A 21,447-nucleotide genomic window follows, 5' to 3' on the forward strand; every position below is an offset into this window, starting at 1 on the left:
AAAAGTTCCACTTTTGTACAGAAAACAAAGCAAACCAAATGTCCATAGCAAGGAGATTGGCAAAAAACATCAGGCGAGGAAAGACAGACTTACCTATTCTGTGACTAAGGGGGTGGTATTTTCATCTGGGTGGGAGGTGGGGAGAAGGGAACTGTTTCTATCAGCTTGAATCAATTTGCTGAACATGCAAAGTAGCTAATAAATCCCAACATAAAACAGCCCTGGATGTTGGACGCCCGCGAGCAGGGCGAGGCGGTCCCTACGAGAGCATCTGCACGCGCCCAACTGTTCCAGAACCCCGTTTGCAGGATCAAAGATGAAAGGCATGTTTCAGCTAAACAGAAGAGAACATACATCAGCACTGATGACCAGCCCTTTTAAAGCTAACAAAACACTAGCTAGCACAACACATCGAATCTTACCTTATGACATGAGTATTTTCAGGAGTTTTGCAAAGTTAACCAGAAACAGCTAGATACAGGCCTGTGCCAAACAGGGTTGCAAACAGCTAATAGCTGCGAGCCATGTGAAAAAGGGGCTAAAGCTCTGCTATTCAGGTAGAGCCAGACAAAGGCAGATCCTCTGCAGGATTATCAGGCCGTGGGATACAGCTCCTGGACCACATTCAACAGCAATATGTAAGCAAATGCGATCAAAAGCTTTTCACCTCCCTTCCTCCTAACATGCACAAGCTTCATATTTGTAAGATAAGATGTTTCTATTTTTGGAATGGAAAAGAAAACCTATTGCCTTTAAGATAAAAAGTCTGACCTGCATCTTTCTTTTGGTCAGTACCTCTCCATACTGGTACGGATGCCAAGGAGCAGGATAACGGTTTGAGCCAGTGTAAATACTCTGCTACCACCAGCTCCCCAAACTTGCCTGCTTCCTGTCAGCACTCTTCAGCTAAAGCGTAACCATCTGCCTGAAAGAAGTATTGTCCCTCACCACTACATAAAAAGCTAGCTCACTTTTGTTTACTTTGTGGCAAGTTCCCCCTAGTTCTGTTAGTCCTGGGAGACAACATCTCTGTAAATAGTTTAACCCTTTCTCAAGCCAATTAACAACGCGAATGAGATGACAAGTTTCCACAGCCAGTCTTGCAAAGCAGCCGGACATCTCATTGACCGGTGCAGTGCATGCAGTGGCTCCAGGAGAAGGTGCTGGGAGACCTGAGGACACTCTGCTGTAACTCCTGTTGCATCCTTCAACAAATCCTCCCTGCCCCAGCTTCCTGGCCTGAGGCTGGGACTAAATATTTTTGCTCCCTCACAAACCTGTTGTTGGGGTAAAACATGATGAGATATGTTGAACTCTTATGGAAAAGGCTGCAGATTTGTAAAATCTTAGTTTGCATTTGTGACTCTGGCTTATAAATATATATAATTGCAATTAAGTAACACAGTTAACCATAAACTTTACCTCTGAATCAGAGCATGGGCTGTGACCCACAAATTCCACACCGTGATTACAAAATATCTAATGAACTTCATCTAATACACAAGCATTAAGTAATTTACTAAATGTCTGATAACGTAAGAGTAGGATTAGGAGGGGTCCTGGCAGAAATTCCAGTGGCTTTGCCTCCTTCACAGCTTCCTATCACTTCAGAGATAAAGATGATGGTTTCTAGGGTAACTAGACATACACACACAAAAAAAGGACACATTGTCTAATTTGGTTTCCTGAGACTGTGAGAGCATTGTTGGGCCAGAAGCACAGCCTAAACATGATTATGAAAGAAATATGTAATTTATTCAACCACTTAATTCACAGTCGTGCTTTACATACATTTTGAGTTTTAAGTGTAATTCTCATATTTAAATGTACAGTTTCTAACAAATAGTGACACTTTAAAATTCACCATCCATTATTAAAGACACATAGAGGACAGATGGTCCTGTTGTGTATGTGCATATGTTACCACTGAGGGTGCTTGTACTTTGCTTCATGCCACAGCCACACATAAATGTAAAGAAGTGAATAAACATATGACTTTCCTATGATATTTATGTTTCTGTATGGTTTATGTGTGTACATTTATACAGATGATAAACCAGACCACCAAGTCAAATCGCGCCCTTTCACACTGGGGAGGGGAGTAAATTATGCAGGTCTTACAGAGGTGTAAGTGACAAAAGGGGACATGCTGGTAAAGCTGCAGTCTAGCGATCCTTTAAAACAAAAGAGACTTAACTTTGTCTCCTTTGGTATTTGCTAGCCAAGGGTATGGGCACACGTATGCGTTCCCACATGGACACGAGCTGTCTCTTTGCGACAGAGCTCCGCTCCATTTTCTTTTTTTTGAAAGCCGAAGGAGAAGACAGCACGCTGCCGCTGCAAAGCCTGCAGGGCGCTGACACATCCTCCCTTCAGGCACACCAACCGTTCTTCACTCGCATGAGCACTCCTGCCGCCTTCTCTCCACACTTCCAAAGCTTTGTGTTACAGCACCTGAAGAAGCAGCATGTATCCACCCCTTCAGGACCCATCGTTTCCACTTATCAAAGTCCGTGTGACTCAGAGACAGCATTCCTTCCCCCACTTTCAACAGCATTTAGGTCACTAATGCTGGGTCAGACAATTCCACTCAGTAACCGTGTTGTTACTCAGACGTCCCAGCTGGGATGACAGCAATATATTAAACCGCGCTCAGGAATGTTCCCAGGCACTGGAAGGTGATCATCAGTTCTGCTAAATTGTTTGAGCGACCCTGGCATGGTTTTGGCCCGTGCAAACTTGCACTCCTCTGGAGCGTTCCTGGGCAGGGTTCAGGAGCCAGAGCACTCCAGTGGCCATCCCAGGCACCTTGTGTGCAGCCACAGGGTCTTGCCAGGACAAGGGGCTGCTCAAAGACCTCATGGTTGTTTCAGGCCAGCTGGCCTCAGTGCCAGAGACTGATGCCAGGCACGTTTCAATTTCCCAGAATAGACAGAGCCTTTGAGACTTTCCCAGGTCAAGGCTCATCACCCAGGTATGCTTGATGGAGCTAATGAGCTCATTCCTTTCTAATAATTCAAGGCATTTAGTATTCATACCTACTGTAAATAGAGACAATGCCTTGCAGGTGTCTATTTTACAGATTATCAGCTTTTAAATCTAAATGTAATTATCTATTTTAAATTCTCACCATAAATATCAGACCTCCAGTATGAGAAGTCTTCCACATTCAGAGCCAAGCAAAGGAGTTGGAATCCATGACCAGATAAAAGCCCTCCAGTAAGTAATCTGGTGCCCTAAAATGACACCAGTGAGTCACTCTACAGCAGGTTTTTCATGCCCAGTGCTGCTGTAAGCATCCCAGGCCCTGGTGAAATCCAAACTGAAAAAAAAAAAACCAAACCACAAAACAACCCAGGTTACTGTCCAGCAAAGAGCTTGCAATGAGCACTTTAACTGATTTAACCTTACCCTGTTCTGTGGGAAGGCTGATTTCCTCCAGTATCCTTCATATTTCAAGATTCTCTGAGATAAGCATCCCACTCCCTCAGCCAAGACTGATCGCAAATGCCTCAAACACAGGTTAACTGAGCAGTGACGAGGCCTGAAAAGTCACTTAATACTGCGCCCCTGACTCTGGGCAAATAAACATGCCGAAGAAACCTGTGATTTTCAGGGGGCAGCTGCAGGAACTTTAATAGAGGTAATTAGAATATTTCAGAAAACTTAGTTCTTGCAGAAGCCACTACTTCCTGCTACTGCCTTGCCTGTCTCTGCTCAACAAGCACTATAATTTCATTTCCAGGGCTGGGAACCCAGGTACTCAGTTAAACAAGTCATGCTGTACAGGTTAGTGATGGCAACCGAGGCATCAGCATCCTTGCTGCACTGGGCTGTGGACACCTCTTTCTCTTTTACTCCCTCCTTCAGAGCTGTACCAGCAAAGGGATACGGTTTCACTACTACGGCAGGTAGTGAAACAACCCAAGCAAGGAAGACCAACCCCGTTCCTTTGCTCCAAAGCAATGGATGCACACTTGAGAAAATCTTCTTCTAGGCAGGACAGGAGGTCAGTACTTAGCAGACCTGAGCAACTGAACCTCTGGAGTGTGTGTATGAATGCCCCCTCATGATGTTATTTTAGACCTGGATAGTGGTCAGCAACACCTTAAGGCCAGAGATGTGCTAAGCCAACATAGAAAATCAATAGGATTAAAAAAAAAAACAAACAAACAAACAAAACCCCACAGCAAAAGAAAACCCCCAAACCATAACCCTGTATACACATAAAAATGTAAGTAAGCTTAAGAGTTTGGCTATATGTGTGCATTATAGAGAACAATTGGGATGTTTTACACACAGACTGTATTTTTTACTTTAAGAATAATTAGGAAGGATTCAAGATGCCTAATTCCGCTTCCAAGACATATCAGGCACGACCTAAACTGTGCTGCAAGCACCAACAAACTTGCATTTCCTGTTCTTAAAAGTTTTGAGGCTCTCCAGTTTGAGATAGGGATCATAGTAACAGCAGCAGAACAGAACAAAGGGAAGGGAAGTGCAACTGAAGCAGAAGCTTATACCAAAGCAGTAAACTGCATGTTGTTGATGCGCTTTCATTAAGAGGACATGAAAAGGACATTATAAGGGATTCAAAGCATTTGGGGGTGGGGAGGGAGGGGAGGAAGAGACAACACTTGAAATAAATGTTCCATGGAGAGAAAATCTCTAATAATTTATTGACCTTCAGTTTCACATTGTGAAAAAAAAACCCACAAGTTTTACAAAACCTTAAGATGTAGTAGCAGACAAAAAGACACAACATAGACAATTTTACTTCTTCACTTGCACAGTTTTCTTTTAGCACATGAACCACATCTTCAATAGCCAGGAAAGGGAACATTATTCTGCTCTAATCACTCTTATGCAGACAGGTGTCAGACCTAGAGAAAAGGGGCTGCACAACTACACCAGAAGAGGAAGGCTGTCCTTTGTTATATGTTTCTACAGCAACCAGCCTGCAAAATAAGAGGAACCTTCCTGTCTTATGCCAGGGTTTTTGTGTGCACTCCGCTGTGAACTGCATTTGCTTGAAAGTGTGGGGTGTTCTGCGGGACTGGAATGGTCAAATAGCTAGCCAGGATTCCCACATCAATTTAAAGAGCAAGAGCCTAGTCTATTCCCTGCAGAGCCAGAGGCCCACCCTGGCTTCAGCTTCCTTCAGCCTACACACAGGAATTAGTTGAGGACTTGAAAGCAGACCACAACTTTGGAAACAGCTGCAGAAAATTCATCCCACTTTAGGAAGTTGCATGGCACTACAAAACAGATTTCATAAGCTAAGTAGTTAGATGCAGTACAGCTTCACGTCTGGACTCTAATCAGCTCGACGGAGAAAAGAGGTCCAAACCTCTTATATGCCCTTATTCAAGCAAGGGGGCCCCTGGGGACCCAGTTCTTCGCTTCCTTGTACCTCATGCAGGCACTGGCGCCTGGGGAGAGGACATGCAAAGCACAGGAAGCCTGACTGTATGGCTCCCTTCACACTCCCGGGAGTGATCCGCAAGAGGAAAGGCAACAGCAATTCAAGGCTGTTTGCTTCAACAGGGCAACCCGTGCAAGCACAGGGATATAGAAAGGAGACCTACCCTATCTAAGGTGTTTTCCTATTGCTTAAAAGCCACCTAAGAGACGAGGACCAATGCTGGGGGGGATGGGGTGGGGGAAGGCTGTGGGTTTAAACACTTAAGAAGAAAAAAAAAAAAATCTATCATTTCAATAAATCCATTTAACCAGAGGAACTATAACTGTTCACATCTAGCCGGGCCTCACCCTTTAAAGAACTGCTAATGCCTTTGCTAATTAATCAATGTTCTCTCAGTATTCACAGAACTCCAAATACTCTATTTCTGAAATGTATTGGTCTACTCCAAACAACAAGTCAAATGTAAGGCAGCACAGAGAAACTTCCAGTGACCAGTGTAAACACTTTCAGATGACAAAGCTTTCACAAATACAGCTACATCACTGTCACACAGAGAAAGGCAAGCATCAACAATGTGACTATTTCTGTTTTGCATGCACGCATGCGGCTGTTTACTTCTATTGCAGCACACACCAACCATGTTACTGAATGTGCCAGTTAAGTTGGGGTCCAGAAACATTCAGGAAAAAACACAATACAATACATGCTTCATGACAGGATCTGGCAAAGAAAGCACCTGTGAAACATAAGCTTCTGAAATCCAGAAGAAAAAGAGTAGCTTCATCTCTGTCTCAAGACCAGACTGATAAGAAAAAAATTTGTTTAAAAAATCAAATTTTGGTTTCTCAGGATTGTATCCGACGCTTCTGAGTGACCAAGTGTTTAAAGACACATCTGGCTAAGGAAAATAAAAGGCAGCAAAGTTTGATGGCTATTTTTAAGATTCATTTCTATCCCCATAAGAATTTTCTAGAGCACTTGGGTCTTTGACACCTGGCCACTCAGATGATCATCTGAAATCCAGATGGATGAGGCAATCCAGTCAGTGCAAAATTGCTGGTTTCTTTTTTTTTTTAAAGACTTCATCACTAACCTATCTTGAGGTTTTTTGTTTTTATTCTTGTATCACCATACTCCACTCATTCAGGTCAATGTGGCTATAATGTAGGTACCCCTCCTCCAACCCAATAAATAAATAAATAACTTTGGACAATGACTTCATCTGGGCTTGGTATCCAGAAGCTCTTCCACAGTATTTGCGTTGCAATCAGGAAGCTGCACAAAGAGAGAGCTGCAAGAGATTTTGGCCATTTCCAGATTAGAAATTGAAAGGCATGACCAACAAATGAAATGTAGCAAGGACACCATCTACAAGACACACCATACGCAACCTGGGGTGCTGGTGGCCTGAGAAAGTGACCTCCATGACTTCTTCTTTTAGTACGTGTGTAACTTAAGATCCTGCCTTGTAATCCTTCCATTTCTGACCAGGAAGCCACCCCTCCCTCCCACCTCCAACTGTTACTCAACAGTTTTCTTTCTTTGTGCAGCAGAGCAAGTCAGCAATCACAAAATGTGCAAAACATACAACAATTCACACAAGCCCTTGCAACATGAAGACAATTGCAGGCATTGTTTCAGCATGCAAGCACTGAACAATAAATAACTATATCTACAACAAGTAACATAACAGGAATGGGACAGTCTGAATTACTTATAAATACAGGGAAGAAAGGGAACAAGGAGCCTTTGGGGCATGTCATTCGTTCCCCCTCTTGCAAAAACATTTCACCACTGGGCTATTCCTTATCAAGCAGAAGGTCACTCTCTGCATACGGAACAATGCAATGCCGGATCTAAGAGATGCTGTAGGCGCTGCCTACACACAAGCACGATCCCGTTAGCAGAGTTCAGCAGCAATACCACTGCATCTTCATTCACAGTGGCATCTCGCTGTTTCAGACCTGGCCTGCTTCCCCTGCAGCTGGCGCTGGCACTTCAAACCACCACAAAGAGAGGTGACAACCATTTCAAATTTCACATACGAACAGTGGAGTCCATGGAAATCAAGTGCTGTGTGCTGCACAGCTCAGAGAAGTTGCGTCTCTTCTTTTTCTTCTTTGAAGGACTGATTAATATTGGCATTAATCCACAATTACTAGCACAAGGACCAGATCATAGGTTTGTCCATTCATATTTAAACCACGTGCTGAAGCACTGAAGACAGGTTTTTTCCCTCTCATTCCTTCATGTCTAGGTTACATAATTTACAAGGTGCAGATGATTTTCTTCAAATGCAAGAGCCGCTGAACGATTTTTCTTCATCAAACCGTTTCTCCAGATCTGAGGTTCCAATTCTCTTCTCCAAATAAAGAAGTAAACTAAAAGCATGGGAAGAGTGGGGAGAAAAAGGAAAAAAAAGAGGAAAAAAAAAAAATCAGAGAAACCTTAAAGGTGTTTGCTGAGACAATGTACCATAAGGTTTTTGTCAGATGTCAAAGAAAATCTAAAAGCTATGCTTAGGATACAATCCAATTGATGGGTTCCCCATTCCCCCCACCAGCTCAGTGTTCCTGTGCGATAGTCAACTACTGATAAATAAGCTAGTCAAGAACATAATTATTTAGCATCAAATGTTGCCTTTATTATTCTACTAGCCTTACTCTGCAAATAATTCCCCTGACTCCAGAAAGACCATTTAATTTTTTTACTATAAATTCAGTTATTTGAAACCTCAATCAAACTGGCCCAATACAGCCCAATGATGGGCTCTGCCTACTTCATCATTTCTATGTTCCCCAAAAATCTTAAAGCTTTGGGGATTTGTTTTAAGGGAACATCACCTTGTGGAATTTCTCTTCCACAAAAGCCCACATGAGCATTTAAGGCAAAGAGTTTTTTCTGTCCCTTGGCCAAGGCAAACCTGGTTGGAGTAAAGCAGAAGGGAGGTGAAGGTGTCTCACCCCAATGTCTCCATTCACCATGAAGAATTCTGAATTGAATTTATTCACAATATAGAAAGACATATATAATCCCCTTACTTAAAATATATCTGCTATCCATTAGAGCAAAAGTCTGCCTCATTTCTTTTCACACAGCAATGCTCCATGCATCAATAATTCCATCCTAGAATCCTTTATAAAAATTGATTATTCACTGAGAAATTCAGCCTTTGGATGCTGAGATTGCGCTTTGCTTTTTCAATATGATGCTGTATTAAAACGCCAACTTCCAAATCACCATCAGCTCATCACAGAAATTTCTGACAGCACTGCTAGAATTTTAGGAGGGAAATTCAACATCATTACAATGCAAAGGAGCTCCAGTGAACTCACAGTTAATTTGAATGTATCACATCACTCTCAAGCTGTGATGTCTAAGAACAACAAGGAACACTCACAGGAAGCACCACAGCCTACACAACAGCCCAGAGCATCAAGCCTCTTTGCAACTGTGGGCTTGAAACACACTATCTTCATTATGTCTAAAAAAAGATCTCTGCACTTAGCATTGATTAGTCCTTTCATGGCGTAGCATGCCATTCTTCCCACTGAAACACACTATCAACACTGAAGCCAAAACAATGTTCCCTGTCATGGGATGAGCTTTAAAAAAAATTATAAACAATTCTGAAACAGAAGGGGTAAAAAAAATCCCCAACCTACTCAAAAGCCCTAAGTTTGAGGAATGGGACAAAGCAGGCTAAAGTCTTCCTAAAAACTGTCAGTCTGGGGCCACACAGCGCCATGAAAACAGAGGGTAATCAGAAGTAATTTCCTTTTTGTCCCTCCCACCCACTGACAAAACAGCAGGAGTCAGAAAAAAAAACAACCTACTTGCTGGATGAGCACACAGCATTGGAGAGATTTCAGTCTACAGCTGCGTTCAGCCAGTTATCTTGTGTGTTAGTTAAGATAAAATAATGGCTTTTAACAAGATACTGCAGAGTAAACGAAAGCTTTTTGCACCGTTATATTCTGAGGACTTTTTTTTCAAAATAAAACACTCCCTCTCATGTACTGTAAACTTCAGAACAATTAAGTCAGTCTCAGAAGAATAAGTCAATATTTTTCTTGGCACAGACCTGAGTCCAGGCATTCAATACCGCTGCTCTGATAACACTGAGAACTGCTGAAAGTCGGTAATAATAGAAGTTAACTGAAGATGTCAAGACATTGTTCCCAGCCAGGGAGGAAGCCACCGCGCAGAAATCAGGGCTTCCACCTGCTGGCTGTTGGGGGGTGTGATTGCTCCCAGCACCCAGGATCTGGTTAGGTCTCAAGGGTTTGCCCCGCTTTTCCAAGAGTAAGTCTGGGAAAAATAAAGCAAGGAGAGGAGGGAGGGCAGTGTCTTCAAGAGAAACAACCATTTGAGACAAGAGCAGCTGATGGCACAACGCAGCCCAATTTCACACTAGATTTCCATGCTGACCTGCTGCTTTGCAGGGGCCCAACCTCATATTCTTCACTCAGTCAAAGCTCCCAGTCAGCTGAAAGACAACTACAAGATGAATCCTCAGTGTACCACACAGAAAGGAATTTCACGACTACCCTGCATTTCTAGGTATATACTTATATCTAGTCTGCTTCAAAGACATTTGCATTTCATGTTTACTGTAAGAGTCAGACTAGCGTCTCCAGCTGCAAGAAACAAAATATGATCTGTTCCAAAACAGATGAACCTAAGGAAGTCTTCGTACACAAGCTGTTCTTCCTATTTGCTGGAGAATTTCCATCAGTCTTGACTTCTAAGTAACTTAGATGCAAAGGCAGAGCTTGTTTAGTTACTGCAACTGTATTTATTTGCCTTGTTCCTTTTAACCTGCCTGCCTTCATGGTTATATTATACACTGTTCATATCCAAAAAGAAACTACCACTCACAGGGCATGGATTATTTAGGATTAAGCATGCCACTGTATTTGTTTGTTTGGTTGGTGGTAACTGTGATTCTGTACTAAAGTATCAAGGGGCAAGTAAAGGAAAAGAGCAACGCAACACTAAGGGGAGTCTGCCAGATTTGTTGCAAAATACACATAGTTCTGGAAAATGTCTCTGACTTATTTTAAGTGATGTAACTCTAGAAAAGACAAAAATAAGGAAAAATTAGTAATAGTTGAAGTAACAGTAGTTAGCATGAAAGAACAGATTTTAAAAATAGTATGTTAGGTACCTGGATTATTTTAGTATTTTTGTTCATGAACCTTTTCTCCCCTCCTCCTAAAAATCAGAAATTCACAACCAAAACAAGCAAGGCCAAATTCAGACTTGCTTGTGAGAAGATACAATGCTGAAGTTGCACCTGGTAAGAGCTTGGCCCATTATGTATAATTAAATTGTTTTGGAACAGTGTGTGCTATAGACTGGTAATTATTTCAGCCAGCAATATTAATTATATGTCTTCCCGACACTATATGTAGTCCAACATATATGACCATAACTATTTTGAAAAATCTGTATTTTAAAGTATATCAATGGAGCAAATGCAACCTTAGTCCATGCAGGTGCAACCGTGCTGTCTAGGTGAGATGGAAAATTAAGCCTGAAGTGCCTGTAAAACACCTTTCATAAGACAGCAAGTTTCCCCAAAGGCTGTCTGCTTTGAGAAAGCATGCTGTCTGCCTGGAAATTCAAGTGAATTCATTATCAGGCTTCAGATCAGAATTTACAGTATCTTTTCCAGGCACTGATATTGGATATACAGAGTGACCTGGCCTCTGCTGGAAAATGGCAGCAAACCCTTTTTTAGTGTGCATTTAGTATCTAAACACAGAGCAGAACTCAATTTCCAAATTACCTGCACTTCCACACAAGTAAAGGACTGAGCAAAAATAACATTTTCAACATCTAAATCATGTAAAAAGAAGTGGCTGCAAGATATGTGGCAAACTACCTCCAGCATCTGGCTTTGTCACAGACATAGTGCCTGGCTTACGACAGCCTGTGAAGATACGCGTCTCAGTCGCTCCAGCTGTAAAATTGGATTGAATATACTCACCCTCCTCAGAGCTGCTGCTGAAAAGCATTATTACAGTGGAATTCAAAGGTGCTATTTCTTACCTGATAATTTGTAATTGCAACATACACAATTATGAGGGGAGGTGCTTCCATGTGCTGACAAATGCCGTGGGAATTAACGAGTAGGGCACAGTTGTTATGCTGTTCCATGCATCTAACGTGGGATCGTAGCAGTCCAACGTCTTGCACCTCTGAATACCGAAGTAGCCTCCAACCACGTACAATTTGTTTCCAGATGCCACTGCATGGCAGCTCATTCGCTTAGCTGTCACGTCTCCCACCTTAGTCCACTGGTATGTCTCACTGTTGAACTTGTAAGCGGAGCACGCAGAGAATTCGGTATCTCCACCCATAATAAAAATCTGGTTACCCAGAACAGCTGCAGCCGTGTAGCGCCAGGGCTGGGGGCAGGTGGCTGGTACTGTCCATCTGTTTTCACACTGATCATAGCACTGAACTTTGGGCAGCTTGTCATGGCTAACGCTGGTACCTCCAAAAGCAAACAGCTTAAGCTTTGCGCTGACTACAGCTGCGTTGCTTACTCCTTCTCGCAGTGGGGCAACCATGGTCCATTTGTTGGTCACGGGGTCATATTGTTCAACTTGCTTTAAGGATACTGAAGGGGAAGCTGGAAGGCAACCAGTTGCTGCAGTGTGTCCTCCTACTACATACAAACAGTGCTTAAGTTCAGCAGAGCCATGCCCAAACCTAGCTACCAGCATGGGAGCAGCCTTTGACCACTCCTCGTGAAGGGTGTCATACACCCACACGTCTTTGGAGACTCCGTTTTCTGACCCTCGTCCCCCAGTGATATACACTTTGCAGCCTATGGCACAAGCACTGAACTCTTTCCGTGGACTTGGTATGTCTGCCTTTGGAATGATCTCCTTCGCCTTTTGGTCCACCAGGTACAGCTTGTCACACATAAAGGTTTGGCCACCCAAAAGAAAAAGCGAATGGCCAGTTTTACGGGGTCTGGCACACAAACTAGTGACCACTCCATCATTCTGCAAGATCTTTAACTTGCATCTTATTGATTCTTCTACAATCTCTTTGCTCTTCCTTTGCTTGGTGATAAGCTCTTCCATGGCCACATTCTCCATAAGGTATATGGCTGGCAAGAGGGCCAGTCTCACCGTCTGCAATAGCTCGGGCAGAAAACAGTGCCGCTTACTCAGGTCATAGTTAACCCAGCTGATAGCCGATTCATATACCAGCCTTTCGTCTTCAGTTTCCAATTCTTCACTGGAAAGGAGCTGCACTACCATGTCTTTTGGCAGCTGGAGGAAGTCTTCACTTTTACTGATACTCTGGAAGTTGCTAAGGCACATCCTCCAAGAGAGTTCATACAGCTTGGTGCACTGGTGAGCATCTGACAGCAGCAGCATGCCGAGACAGTTGGTGGGATGAAGGTTTTTCTCCAGAAATTCTGCACAAGCATCCCGAATATCCTGAAACTCCAACATGTCACCGGCCTCCAGCAGCGATTCTGCATTCTCCTCGTTGATGATAACCCTGGAGGAATATGCATAGTCCAGAAGAAGCTCCAAGACTTCTGGGTGAATTGAATTATGAAAGTTGACTTCACTGTCCTGGCTCTCCTTCAGTCCTCCGCTGAACATTGCTTCAAAATAGCGGCTGCAAGCAGCTAGAACAGCTCTGTGGCAGGGGAATGACCTATTCCCAGCATGGAGAAGTACATCTGTAAAGAGACGCTGCTGACGCAGAAGGTTCAGATGAGTAAGGACACTATCAGCATAGGATGACTTGTGGAACAAGTATATGTTTATGGAGCCAGTACTGGCCCTAGATTTGCGATTTTCATGCATGCTGACTGACATTTTCTTTCACACCTATAAACAAAGAAAAAAATTCTAAGATTAATGAGACAGTTAAATTAATTATTAATTTTACATATGAAAAAGTATATCTATTATTCACTGTAAAATGGGGAAAAAAGTCTTAATTTATAGATGAGTGGACAGAGAATTGCATCTACCTTCGCCATGAGTTTATTTTTTGGTAAGATTAGTTCCATAAATGACCTACTCTAAATTTGTTGCCCAAGAGCAGGTTTATCTTGGGAAACCTGATCTCCAACTTTCACAGCAATACAGTAAGCAAGTAAGTCGGAGGAGAAAGAAAAGGAACCAGGACTGATTTTCTCACCCTTCCCCAACCTAGACCAGCTGATTCATTACATATGTACACATGCACATGCTTGAAACATTCTCCTGTACTGAATCATAGCAGGAAGAGCTACCAGACAGAATACCTAAGGAATGTCAGAAGCTGCACAGGGAACAAAAACCTACTAATCCCATTAGGAAGCTTCCCTTTGGTATAATGATTCCATATGCAACAGCGGAGAAGGAAAAAAGGGACCTTTAAAATAAAAGCCTAGCAATGATCATAAATTTACACTTGCAAAACCCTTACAAAAATATGACAAGTAAATTTTAGAGATTGCATCTTGAACTCTGCCAGCAGCTGCCTGTTATAGTGATACAGCATATACACAGGCAGAGTCAGCAGAAAAATGTGTTTTGACTATCAACTGAAGTCACAGAGGCATCACCTCTGAAGCCACCTCAAGAGTCAGGTACTCAGAGCACAAGCCATTGATTCATTCTGAGGTTTGGAGGAGACATTAAACACAAGACATATCCTATGCTACCCTATGTTCCTAACAAACACAATGCTTTTTGGTCACTCTTTGGAGGTGAATGTTACTGTTATCTGCCATGATATACAGGTCTATGTATGATTACAGCAGCAAGTTTCCAGATTTCATCAGGAGTCAAGCCAAAACAGTATGGAGTATAAGGAAAGGAAGGAATATTGGCAGCCATATAAAGCTAATGGCCAAAAAGCCACAGTGCAAATAAAAGGAGATGAAGCATACAGAGCCCAGTGCAAGTTGTGGCTGTGACCACTACTGTAATCTCACTTTTCTCTCTCCAAACTGCAGAGGAAGCTTGGAGAAAGAAGAGAAGCAAACTTCCCTAATCGCTATAATATTCACATGCCCAGAGTCCCTTTTGCTGCACCTTCAAATAAGGAACAGGACAAAAGCTTACCTGGGAAGCGCCCAATACTCAAAGTCAGAGCATGACCTGGGGCCACTTCTGTAGGTTTTTAATGTGGATATACTTCCCCCTCTCACAGACTCGAACGTTTTCATATTACTAAGCAGTACAGAACTGTACAACTCTATTCCCACATTTCATGCTCCAAGATGACACAAGAGCTTTATAAGCCTCAAAAAACCACAGCTTTTTAAAATAAATACTTGTATTTTTTCTATATTTGCATGACCAGAATCTTCAACAAAATCAAAACCATATATGATTAATCTAGGCAGCAGACTCCATTTCAGATCAACTGATTTGTGTACAGGGAATATACAACACCTGCAGATTAACTGCAGCATAGCCGGTACCATCCTCCTCCCTAGCTGTGCTGGGGTACAGAATAATTGATTCCTCACATCAAACAGCAAGTTTGTGATACACCTTTCCCTTCAGTCACAGCAAAAAAGCCCCTCAAACCAACATCAATTAAGGAACAAAGAGACACTTTACTGCAAAAGTACCATAGCCTATTTGCTTTCATCTGGGATGTGACTTCCTGATGAAATTTAACTAGGACTGAAAAGAACAAGCAACACAGCTCAGTATACAGTGCTCAATCCCAAATCCTCCAAAACAGAGAGAAATCCTTCCCATGCAAGCCACAGGGCAGAGAATCTACCATGCAAAAGTTTGGAAAGTTGTTTTACCAATGCTCCCTAGGCCAACCTATTAAATGCATTAATACTAAGCACAGAACAGCCTAAGGAGGCTGGTGCGTCTTCACAACACAAATCCTTTTACTAGGAAAATTAAACTACCTTTAATGCAATTGTATTGTATGGCAAATACTCAGATGGCATTCAAAGATCCTGAGCACTAATCTCAGACTAAAATTACCCACTTAATCTATAGCCAGAAAGATTATACTGACCGTATACAGGTTGAAACCTGCTGGAACCGAAGGATTACAGAAAGGGTCATGGCTTGAAATACTAGTACATAAACACTTTGCAGACACAGATGGGTGAACCCTTCACTGGCAAAGCACACCCTCCCACCCCCCTGCAAAATTTTAAAACTTTTCCAGGCACTTTACTGTTTCAAATGCTATTATGATGCTGTGCAAAGCATTCACTGGGTCTCTACAGATTGGCTTTCCTCACACTGAGGACCTACTCCTGCAAGGTTTCCTTGCCAGGGAGCAGGGCAGGAGCTAAGCACCCACTGATAAGAGACAATAAAGTCACCAGGGTATGAAGATGCTCTTGCCACCCGTGCTCTCCATCCCAATCAAGTGAACGTGTGGACACCACAGTTGAGGCATGTCAGGATGTCTATGGAAACACAGTTCCTCTCCTTTGCCCCCATGTATAGGGGGAATTCAGAGTGTACTGAAAACTTTATCATCCACACAGAGTTGAGGAATAGGGCAGATAAAGTTCACATAAGAGGATGCAAACACAGGGGTTTAGATCCTTCAGCAGGCTTTGCACTCCTGCAAGCACCACATGCCCAGCATCATTCAGAATGAGCCCATAACCAACAAAATAGAAGTAAACATAAAAAACCCACCCTGCAATTATGCGTATGTTGGATACTAGTGAGCTACGGATCATATGCAGAGGGGAGGAGCAGATCACTGTGTGTTACCCAAGCCCACCCACAGCCATAGTAACCAACACTGCTGTGAAAAAAAAATAATAATATATATATAAATTAAGAGCCACTCTGCCACTCTCAAACACTACTGAATAAAGCACTCAGCGTTTCACTCCACTAAAATAGAAGACTTGGTCTTTCAGTAAGCAATGCCATTTCTTAGGAAGCACTTGCAAATTTTGAAGCACTTGCAGATTTCACGTATGCTGGTCTTTAACTGTTCCGGTAACATTGTCTTTATCACCTCAATGTCATCTATTGAGAAGAATTCAAAGTATGCCAATTCACATTTAAGATAAGCTAACATATTTCCCCAAACAGAACAAAGATACATATCTATACATCTTTTTCCTCCACTGTGGTTGCTGAGATGAGTTCACACATGGACTAGTTGAACAAACACCCTTACAAGCAATTATCATAATTTACCAACGGGCAGTGTTTCTGTAAACATGTCCTTTTGCAGCTTCTGACAATTAGCTCAGTCCAGAATCTTACAAGAATATTAAAATGTATAAATGACATCTCTGATTTCTCCATTTGGTGTTGGAAATAATGCAATCCTCAAATACTTCAGCAGAGGTAATTTACAGTCAGTGAGCAAATGTTCATCTTGAATAATATGAGTCAACTCCCTTCAGGCATTTTTTTCCTTAGAAATAATAATATTTGTATTTAAAAGACAAGAAGTGGTCAGTAAATTACAGATATAGATTTTATCTAGGAACAGAGGTTGAACCAAGACTTTGATTTATAATTGCACTTCAACAGGCTACTTGTCACAGCAGCCCAGCAGCAAGCACTACTTTAAGACTAAACAACAGACTCTCTGCCCTACTTCTTAACAGCTAAGCAGTATGCAGGTATGAGCCTAAATCAAATGAAAAATTAAGTATTTTCAAATTAGCGACATATCCCTGATGTAGGCTCATTTTAATACAACTCTGAAATTACGTGGTGGTGGTTGCGTTTTTGTTTACAACCAGTGAAACAGCTGAAGGAGACGGAATCTGCTGAACATGCCACCGATTTAACTAACACCACGTTCGGTTGCTAAAGCTGCAGCGATACTATCCGTTTCGCAGCGCCGAATCCTGATCGTACCTAAAGTCCTCTAGCACAAACTCAGCGGCTTCCTAGGACCTGCAGCCAGATGTAAAGCAGAACACGCTGCTCCTGCTAGGAATGCGTTGCTGCTCACTACATGCAGACAAAGAAACACAACTCTAAATTCCCCCCAGTTCACTCCATCATAACGCCTGAACAACTCCGTCCCTGAAAAGAAACTTGTTGGGTTTCTTCCCAACCTAATAAAGAAACAGTACCATAAGTTAAAATGCATTTGGTTCCCTTTATAGAGGAATAACCACGTGCAGAAGTTTCTGTACCAGCGCAGGGAGAGCCGGGTCGCAGCCAGCTCCGGGAGCAGCGGGGCGCTCATCGTCCCCCAGACCCGCCTCACGCCCGCTGAGGGATGCTCCGGCCCTCCTGGGGTCCCGAGGAAGAAGCTGAAGCCCACCGGGGAGGCTAGCAGCCTTCCTAACAGGAGCCGTCACTTTCCGAGGACGGCTGCACACCGGAGACACTTAACAGCTACCGCGGATGTCTACCCACCGGCCGCCCAGCGCCCCGCTGCTTACAGAAGGGGCGACAGTCCCCGGCGCTCCGGGCAGAGCGGAGGAGGGCCGGGCTCCGGCTGCGCCGAGGACCGGCAGGGCAGCCCAGCTCCAGCCGCACCGCAGCGCCCCGCGGACGCGGGCTTACCCGCGCTGCAGGCAGCGCGGACCCATGCAGCGCCTGCCCGAACATGCGGCACCTCCGCCTGCCAGCTCGGCCCCCGCCGCCCGGTTCGCCGCCGTGCGCAGAGCAAGCGGGGCCGCCCCCCCGCCCACCCGCCTCCTCACCGCGACCGGCGCTGCAACAGGTCGGTGGGCACCGACTTACAGCAGCGGCTCCCGGGCGAGCGCGGACGTCCGTGTGCTTTCGCGGGCAGCGCAGCGCCGCGCATGAGAGGGCAGCGCGGCTGCCGGCTCGGCTTGGCGCGGCGGTCCCGCGGAGTAGGCGGCCGGGCAGGCTGCGCTGCCGGGAGCCGCTCAGCGCCGGGTAGAGGTGGTGCCGCTGGCGGGAGGCGGGCCGCGAAAGGAGGGCGGGAGGTAGGAAAGAGGGACGGAAGGAAGGGAACGAGGGGGTGGCTGCTACTGGCACCGCCGCCCGCAGCTCTGCCCCGCCGGCGGCGCGGAGAGGGGGTATATGCTCTGGGGGGCGGGTGGAGCGTTTATGCAAAGTGGGTGAGTGACAAGCGGGGGAGGGACGGGAGGACGCGGGCAGCGCTCTCACACGGGTTGTCGTCCCGGCCGGCGGCACGGAAGGTGCAAAGGTGCCCCCGTGCCGCCCCGCCGGGGGCTGCAGGACGTCCTCCGCTCCCTTTCCCTCCCCTGCCCGCGGGCCGCGCAACGGGCGTCCCGCACGGCACCGGGCCGAGCCGAGGCGGCGCGGTGGCCCCGCGGGGTTAGCGGCAGCCTCCCGCTGTGCGAGCTAGCGCCGAGTTGCGCGCCCGCGGCGTCTAAGCTCCGCACCGTAAGGCGAGCGCTGCCGGCGGGACGGCACTCCGCGGGGCGAGGCGGGAGCTCCGCTCCTGCCGGCGCTGGGAGTGAACGAAGGGGCGCGTTTTGCGTTGCAGACACCGAAATAACTGCACGGGGGTGAAGGGTGCGCGTCGCTCCGCGTGGAGGGGCCCGCACGGCGTGTCCCGCCGGCCGCGGCAGCTGCGGCAGCCGAGCCCGGGGAGGAGCCGAGCAAAGCAGCCCCTGGGGAGCACCTCCGCAGTGCCTTGAGGAGCGGCCGGGAGGGCCCGAGGGGCGGCGGACGCCGCTCCCGGACGCTGTTCCTTTCCGCGGCCGCGGGGCGGTACCGGCAGGGCGGCGGAGCTGCAGCATAGCACGCTTTCATTGCGCTCTCATCAGGCCTTCGCAGAGTTAGGGCTTCAGAGCTGCGCACGACTGCTTCAGCAGGACAAAGCTAAGCCTGGCTTTAATTATTTACCAGTTAATAACGAGAAAAACGCACTTGTGCAAAAGGCCGGTTTCAAAAATAAACATCTAGACGTGATGAAAGTGTTTACATAATGCTATTGTGCAGCTCTCTAAAGGAAAAATACAGGATACCGCACAAAACATGGGTACATAATGCTCATTCACCATTTGCTAATACCATTTAAAGCAATGGTATTAGTTTAAAGAGGGTTCAAGGAAGATAAGAACAATTACTACCACTAGCAGGAAACTCATAGCTGCATATAACAGTTTGGAGAATTATTTCGTTTCTCATAGTGAAATATCCCCCAAATTTCTCCTCTTAAACCTGCGAGCAGCTCACCAACATGCAGAGAGTGACTTGTATTCCTGTTCCTGGACTCCTAAGTCTGCAAATAAGCACACAGTCAGTTTACAGCAGGACACATCTGAAATTCCAGAAAGCCTGGGGACATACACAAGCCTGGAGAGCATGGCTGAACAGGGAGCAGATGAAAGAGTGATTTGTTTCATAGATTCTTTCTTTTTACAATATTGTTTGATTGCGACCTGAGGTATCGCAGATTGCAAGGTCTAAAAGTGCTGCACATCTGTATGTAATAAAGTGTGTTTCAAAGCTGTTTAGGTGTGAGAAGCTGTTGGAAATTGTAAACAACCTTACGCAAGGGGTATTCACGGACACCATGGGTCTAATCCAGTGCTCACTTGAGTCATATAGCTTTAGAGGATTTTGGATTAGACTGTGAATGTTTGACTTCTGTTGCATGTTGCGTTGTTCATGTTATAAGTCTGGGTTTTTCCTTTCATCATAACATTTCCCATAAAATGCCTTGATCCTGTTTTCTCCCATTTTCCCTGATAAAACCTGCAGACATTCCACCCAAATCCTGTCCCGTTAGAGGTAATTCCATTATGGTGAATATTCCGTAGTCTGGTGTCAGAAAGATTATATCATCCTATGCAATTGAAAACACAGGGACACATGATTTCATACAGTATCAGGATAAACTTCACACAGGCAGAATTATCATGAGTGAGAACCAGAAGTGGTAGAATATTGTTACCAAATCTATCGCTTTAGCTACATTTGAACTGTAAAACTGATTTTGATCGTGGCTATGGGGACTGGTCAGTGAAGAATGACGTCTGTAGAGAGGACAACATACAAGCCTTACACAGCTGCCCACAGCATGCAGATTTGGGTAACAGTCTACATGAACAATAATCCTGTGAAAGAGTGACCCGATGAAGTAGTAATCTTCCTTGTCCTCCATAAAACGAGGAACCTGTTGAAGTTAATCAGGGCAGAATGATTGGATGAAGCTATACATCATCTGTTGAGGAAACAACTACACAGCCAGACAGCCCCTTCTGTGCGCATGTAACAGCACATACACACTGTGTAAAGCAATGCTACTGGTGGGAGCAGAGAGAGAAGAAAAAGTAATTCCATAGTCCTCTGCCTGTAATTCCACACCTGAAATGCTTACAAACCACAACAGTGGTTCTCTTGAACATGCTCACAGGAGCTCCTATTTATGCTCAGGTGACAAAGAGCATCCAAAGTGCCTCTGCTCCTTTCTGCGTAGGAGTTAAAACTAGGTAGCTCTGGCTGAATACAGTTTAAAACACATTTAGAATAAGAACAACATTCTTATGCATGGCTAGCATGGAAAAAACACTCAAGAAATTAACCTGGTCCAAAGCGAATCTTTGGCCTCGTTCACATTGGTCTAAGAACTAAGTCAGGTCACATTTAAACACAGTTCCGGTTAAGCCAGTTTTGTAGATGGGCCAATCTGTATTTTGACACTGCTGAAAACAAAGCTGGCCTAGCCTATCCCAGGGCATAGTTTAACATGCCCACTGAACTAGTTTAAACATGTTTCTCCTAGTATTTGTATGACGGGATAGATAGGATCTTTGAAGTGTTGCTAAATATCATTATTTTATCACAATTCAAATGATAATTGGCCCTTTTCTCAAAGCTCCAGCTTCTAGAGTCATTGAAATTGATGATCTCTTAGGGTTGGTTTTGTTGTTTGTTTCTTTTAATAAGAAACCTGAAAAAATGACTATATGAAATGGAACTGTGGCCTTCAAAAACAGAAAGCGTGTAAAACCCCAAATATTTTCAGTTTTCATCTGTGGAACTGTAAGTGCTACATTTGATGCTGAAACAATTAGGGTAGCAAAAACTTCTTTGTTCAACTCAAATCCAGCTTGCTATGCAGAGCAGCAC

General features: G+C 44.5%; 1 protein-coding gene across 3 annotated transcripts; it reads right to left on the reverse strand.

Annotated features, from left to right (window-relative positions):
- Positions 1 to 4,660: 4,660 nt before the first annotated feature.
- On the reverse strand, positions 4,661 to 18,394 carry ENC1 (ectodermal-neural cortex 1). Of its 3 annotated transcripts, none has more exons than XM_075740023.1 (3): positions 18,118 to 18,394; positions 11,483 to 13,293; positions 4,661 to 7,806 (listed from the first exon to the last, which is right to left on the reverse strand). In XM_075740023.1, the coding sequence occupies exon 2, from the start codon at positions 13,279 to 13,281 to the stop codon at positions 11,512 to 11,514; it is 1,770 nt and encodes a 589-aa protein (XP_075596138.1). In that variant the 5' UTR covers positions 13,282 to 13,293; positions 18,118 to 18,394; the 3' UTR covers positions 4,661 to 7,806; positions 11,483 to 11,511. The 3 variants fall into 3 exon arrangements, with proteins under 3 accessions (XP_075596138.1, XP_075596140.1, XP_075596139.1); XM_075740025.1 differs by lacking the exon at positions 18,118 to 18,394 and adding an exon at positions 17,562 to 18,015; XM_075740024.1 differs by lacking the exon at positions 18,118 to 18,394 and adding an exon at positions 17,788 to 17,999.
- Positions 18,395 to 21,447: the final 3,053 nt, after the last annotated feature.

The sequence above is a fragment of the Balearica regulorum genome, chromosome Z (assembly GCF_011004875.1).
Source record: "Balearica regulorum gibbericeps isolate bBalReg1 chromosome Z, bBalReg1.pri, whole genome shotgun sequence".
In the NCBI taxonomy this organism is placed as follows: domain Eukaryota; kingdom Metazoa; phylum Chordata; class Aves; order Gruiformes; family Gruidae; genus Balearica; species Balearica regulorum.